The 5744-nt window shown below is 41.9% G+C and overlaps 1 protein-coding gene across 1 annotated transcript; it reads right to left on the bottom strand.

Annotated features, from left to right (window-relative positions):
* Nucleotides 1-4056: 4056 nt before the first annotated feature.
* Nucleotides 4057-5316, bottom strand: LOC128737826 (Golgi-associated plant pathogenesis-related protein 1-like). The gene is made up of 4 exons (XM_053832563.1): nt 5202-5316; nt 4791-5121; nt 4238-4476; nt 4057-4169 (listed from the first exon to the last, which is right to left on the bottom strand). The coding sequence occupies exons 1-4, from the start codon at nt 5246-5248 to the stop codon at nt 4088-4090; spliced, it is 699 nt and encodes a 232-aa protein (XP_053688538.1). The 5' UTR covers nt 5249-5316; the 3' UTR covers nt 4057-4087.
* Nucleotides 5317-5744: the final 428 nt, after the last annotated feature.

Genomic DNA, 5744 nt, shown 5'->3' with positions numbered 1-5744 from the left:
AACTGATCAGCATGGCTTTTTTCCTGGTCGCTCGTTTAGCATAAATCTGGTGGATTTCAGTTGCTTTTGTCTACAACATATGCAAAGTGGAGCACAAGTCGATACAGTGTATACCGGAATCAAAGTTGTGTTCGATCATGTTGAACACACCATGCTGTTGGCCAAAATAAAGTATATCGGTGCCTCTAATGCTTTTGTGCGGTGGTTGAAATCCTTCCTTGAAAACCGCTGTATCCTGTGTCTTTCTGTCGTGTTTAGTGTTTGACATCGAAACGAAAATTGAAGTCCGGGTTCCGAACGGGACTCTCTTCAGGTTCCGGAACCGAAACAGAGCCAAATCGGACTGGAATAAAGTCGGAATAACAAAGTTCGTGCCGATTTTTAACCGGACCGGAACTCGGACATCAATTTTCGTTCCGATGTCGAACACTAGTCGTGTTCCTCAAGGTAGCAACGTCGGTCCCATGCCATTTTCGCTGTATTACAACGATCTCTGCATGATACTTCCTCCAGAATGCGGAATCGTGTACGCTGATGACCTAAAAATCTACCTTGCAGTTCGATCAGTTGCTGATTGTATCAAAGTACATAAGCTGATCGACATGTTTTATGTTTGATGTGTATGCAACCGGCTTAGCATCAGCGTTTCAAAGTCCTCCGTAATTAGGTACAGCCGAAAGAAGGCTCCAATTCAATACAGTTATTCCAAAACAGGCAGAATATTGAACGCGTAACAGTCGTCAAGGATCTTGGTGTTCTATTGCATACTGAACTTACATTCCAGGACCACTACAGTAACAGCATTCCCAAAGCAAACAAGAACCTGAAATTCATAATGAGAATTGAAATAAAGTTTCTTGGTCCATACTGTCTGAGAGCTGTGTATTACGCAACTGTGCGCTCTTCACCAGAGGCAGCAGCTGTTGTTTGGAGCCCTTACCCAAACCTTTGGACCACGGGTTGAATCAATACAAAAAAGGTTCATCAGGTACGCGCTTCGAGATCTGCACTAGATGAATCCAGTCGAACTTCCTCCACACGAACACAGGTGTAAGCTGCTGGACAAGGATATACTGGAAAAGAGAAGGAACGTTATGCGTGTCGTATTTGTTGGAAAGTTACTATGTGGATCAATGGATGCCCCTTGGATTCTATTGAAGATCAATATGAACGCTCCCGCGAGATTTCTTCACTCAACTGATTTCCTCAAAATTCCGTTCCCTTGTACATTGACCATATACAAAACGCACCTGTTACCATTATGTGCGCAGTTTTCAACTCTGTGTTCTACTTGTTTGACCTTAATATTAGCTGTGAAACGTTCAAGCGTCGTTTACGCGATCGTCGATCATTTTAACTTCTTAGTTTTTTATTATTTTATATCATGTGTGCCCAGCGCAGTAGCGTGCTGTTGGTCAGACTGGCCCCGCCAGGGGCGCTTGCTTTTGAGAGCGCCAAAACGGGCCTGAACTACAGCATACGACTGTTGCTCGTAACCTTAGCGGCTACTTCCGGTAGGTTAATACTGTATTTCCACCCGTTCACCGTAAGCCCCGAAGGATAGAAAAGCGACTTAGACATTTCCTGCTTGCTTATTGTAAGCCACATAAGGACCTTCTTCAAGAATTTGGTGCGCTAGATATATTTGATGTCATCGCCTAACTCTTCGGTGGGAGACGTAAACTACCCGTGGCCCATTATGCCGCTTCTTCTGGGTGATTGCTTGCTGCTCAGAAGCTGCCGGCTTCCACCGACGCTTCCGCATAAAAATGACTGTTTTGGCGAGTTGCTCAGGCTTCCCGGTTTAAGGCGCGGAACGATGAGGCCATTTTGCTCTTGATCTTCCTCCTAAGCTTCGGCTGCACTTTACGGCCGCACTTCACCGTTGGGCGGCCGGAATCAGACTTCTGTGGAACATTCTCGCCTTTCTCTACACGGAAAGGGATATTGCAAATGTCAGATTGGCTATACTCGGCGAACACGAAGTGACTTACGATAACCAACTTCTTTGATCCGGAGTTGAGCTAGCAGTACGAATAAATCATCGAGCGTAGTTGCTTGATATTTTTCGCGATTGCAGTTGCAAATCAACTGATGCCGCTATCATTTTTTCTTTTCACAACAGGATTCACCACTAGATGGCAGGGTAACCGTAGGAAAAATCACTAAAATTAGCTCATTTGCATGCATGCGTTAAGTAATGCGAAATACTATATAAGAGACACTCTACGAATCGTGCACACTTGTACCAGTCGAAAAACGATAAATTTGGAAGAAACACTGATTTAGGATACGAAGGGCGCCAAATTGTGTCTTCGCCAAGGGCGCCACAAGTTCATTTGCATCGCCGTGAAAAGTGGAACCGAGGAGATACAAAGTGAATTTTTCATTTGCTTTATTCTGCTCATAAGCCCTTTTCCCATGTGGCTCAAGAATATGCCATAGTTTGAAAATAAAAGAGAGGAGTAACTAGTAATGTACGATGAATTCATTTATTTGGAATAAAAATGATTAATTTTAATTAGTTTTAAGTTTTGCTTGTCCGAACCGTACCACTTGCTGCTGCTGCAAATTCGAAACAAACTGGTGAACTGTCAAACGCAAATTTACATAAAGTTTCGCGACTTTTTTTTTAACTTTCCAGTTCAGATCAAAACCTTTAAGTTGAAAAGATCTGATAAATTCCAACAAAGGAGCAGTGTTATGCGTCTCTAGGCAGGGGCGGACTGGCCCACCGGGAAACCGGGCTTATGCCCGGTGGGCCTCCTGTAAAAATTTCGTCGTTACACAAAATGAGATTTTCCAAAATTTGTATTTCAGTTAAACTCTTTCTACGACTCACGAATGTTCAATTGCAGGGGCCCAGGATTTAAAGAATCATCTGATTTAATGATTGAAAATTCAGCTTCAAATGGGACTGTTGGGGCGCCGAACTTTAAACCAAAATTTCCATTTCAATTAAACTCTTTTTACGACTCACGAAAGTTCCGCTTGACCCATAATTGTGTGTGACCCATGATTGTGGACTGACTGTACTGTCCTTGTAACGCTGATGTCTTTTGATAATACGATGCCGTTTTTTGTGTTAATTTACTGTCATGAGAATATTGCAGACTGGGGCCCTTAATCTCAAAGGCCCGGTGGGCCCTTTGGCTCCCAATCCGCCCCTGTCTCTAGGTTACCAAGAGGTGAACTGGAGTTTTCAAAACGCGAGGTAACTTGCAAAAAAATAAATTAATATTTGTATACAATCAATAATTCTGACCTAATCATTAATATCGGTCGGTTATAATAATAATAATAACCGAACAAATGCTAAAGCCCTATGGTAAAGGAAAACGTCATGAATAAATACTAACAATAATGCCATAATTTATCATTACACAAAGCCTCAGCCTAATCTTTAAGATTACTGAAATTTTATTGTCAAGCTGAATAGCGTTCTATTCAGCGAGCTAGGTGAACTGTTTGTAAACTTATTAGTTCTGTTTGGAAGTTGCATTTTTCCCTTCGATGTTCAATCATCAAATGCAAACTTGAAAGCCGCCGCGATTGTCAGTACATGCGTGTCGCCTTTGTTGCTAAAATCAAAACCGTGCCAGGATCGTCCAAAATCGACCCTTTTTTGATATGAAAACATTGAATATAAATGCTTTAAAAGTTGACTAATTATTATTAATCAACGATTTTCCTTCCTATTTCCTACGATTACCCGGCAACAGCTATCCAGTCGATGCAAGTGAGTTCTTAAACCTTTACAATTAATGATAATAATGATAATAAATTCTTCAAGTCGCTCTTATATTCATTTGAGGTGCAACGCTTAGTAAGTAGCTGCTGTTTGAGACCGGTATTTAAAAAGAATTTTTATGTTTGAATTATTGATAAAACATATTTTCTGACTAACAGAATTAGTCTTTATATTTTTATAGTCTTATAGAATTGTAAAATAAATAATACTGATCACTTCTGCGCTAGTTTAAAGCAACAGAAAAACTACAAACTTATTTGAAATTAGTTCATTCGCATTTTTAAATATATGTAAAACAAAGTGTAAAAATCCATTGGCAGTTTTTGAAAAGAAAATCTAGTTGGGGCTAACATTGCCTGCATATTGACCGGAGTAATTTCCAGGGGGATCATAATTGCACACCACATAGATGTTATTCCTAAAATAAGAAGAAAAAAACAAAGTTATAATCTGCTGACAGCAGAAACTACATCATTCGAAACGTACCCATTTCTCGCCTTGCCAACGCCGAGTTGCTGTGAACCCTTCCAAACCAGTTGCGTAAAGTGACCAACCTGGCTGAAGTTGCCCGGGTTGGACTGTCCGAAACGGTAGTACTTGATCTCGTCGTACCACGAGCGAACGGCTTCTTCGCCAGTAATTTCCGACTTTCCAAAGCTGGCATACAAATTTTCCCCGTACCGATTGTTCGAGCGATGCTGCATCGTATTCCGGCTGGCTAAATTCTATTGACGGTGGAATTAAAACAAAAGATCATAAAATATTATGCATTAGTCACAGCCACATTGTTTGTCAACGATAGGCAGTCATGCTTATCAGCTTTCAGCGGAACGGAAACAGTAAGTGCAAAAGCTTACATATTTGCACAGCTCTTCTGAGTGTAAACACATAATTTTGGTGCTATTACATATCTGACATTTTTTTCGCTTGCACTGTTATCACAATTCTATTCCGCGTTTCTATTATTAGCTTATTATTCATAATACGATACATACAAAACGCTTCCCGTAAAATCACCGACTCTAGGTCATAAACTTACATTGGCCCATTCCTGTGCGTACTGGCTCATGCTGGCATTAAGCCGCAGTGGTGCTGCAGAATGGCGGGCACGTAGCCTATTGTGTTCTTCCAAAACGGCATCTTCAAAGGACGACGACGATGACGATGATGACAACGATGAGGTTTTCTGTCCGCAGGGAGCGGACTGCACCTTTTCGGGAGTCTGTACGGTTCCCTGGCAAGTATTGGTCCAGGTCACGGCCGGATTCCCTGTCTGCTGTTCAAATTGTTGTACGTAGTTGCCGAACTGCGTGCCAAAACTGCCAGTACAGCCGCCGGAGGACTGTTGTGTGACGGTAACCACTCGCTGACTGTAGGATCAGACTCAATTGAAATTAATTAGGTTGTTCAGGCGCGCGATGTGACGCGATGGCTACTGCCGTTGACCTACCCACTACATCCTTGTCTAACGACAGTCACTTTCCTCGTGTATGACATTATATTCTACAACCGAACGCGGGCCTCTTTGTGTTTAGTTTTGCAATAATCAGCTTAATTAATAATACAACTGAGCAACTGAAGCGTCACAAACCACTAAGCACGATGTCAAAATGGAAAATAGTGAAGTGTGGTATGCACGGAACGTATACACGATGCACGTGAGAAACGCGTTCTTTCACTGCCGGCGGCCACCGGTCGAATGCCATACTAATTCATCGATGCAGAAAAATTTATACGAACAACAGCGACATGACAGGCCGCCGGAGACTTGATTCAGCATCGCTGATAAGGGCGGCACCAGAAAGACGACGAATGATAGCAGACGTACGAACTCATTTCACGGAAATCACGATTATCATTTTACGACGATCAATTTGGCAAGGGTTCGATAAAACCAACACCAGATAACCAGGATTTCGAAGTTTCGCACAACGAAATTCGCCGAACCGAATTAATCTTTATCACTTTTATTAATACAAATTGAATTAGGTGA

The sequence above is a fragment of the Sabethes cyaneus genome, chromosome 2 (assembly GCF_943734655.1).
Source record: "Sabethes cyaneus chromosome 2, idSabCyanKW18_F2, whole genome shotgun sequence".
NCBI classification, from domain to species: domain Eukaryota; kingdom Metazoa; phylum Arthropoda; class Insecta; order Diptera; family Culicidae; genus Sabethes; species Sabethes cyaneus.
This window is presented reverse-complemented; position numbering and strand designations above follow the sequence as displayed.

What these genes read in the sequence shown, in the direction of transcription:
- LOC128737826 (XM_053832563.1), bottom strand. Translation starts at nt 5,248, where the DNA reads ATGTCATACACGAGGAAAGTGACTGTCGTTAGACAAGGATGTAGTGG. An exon ending in ACGCACAGGAATGGGCCAAT is followed by an intron (nt 4,477 to 4,790) that starts GTAAGTTTATGA and finishes CACCGTCAATAG; the next exon opens with AATTTAGCCAGCCGGAATAC. An exon ending in GTTGGCAAGGCGAGAAATGG is followed by an intron (nt 4,170 to 4,237) that starts GTACGTTTCGAA and finishes TTCTTATTTTAG; the next exon opens with GAATAACATCTATGTGGTGT.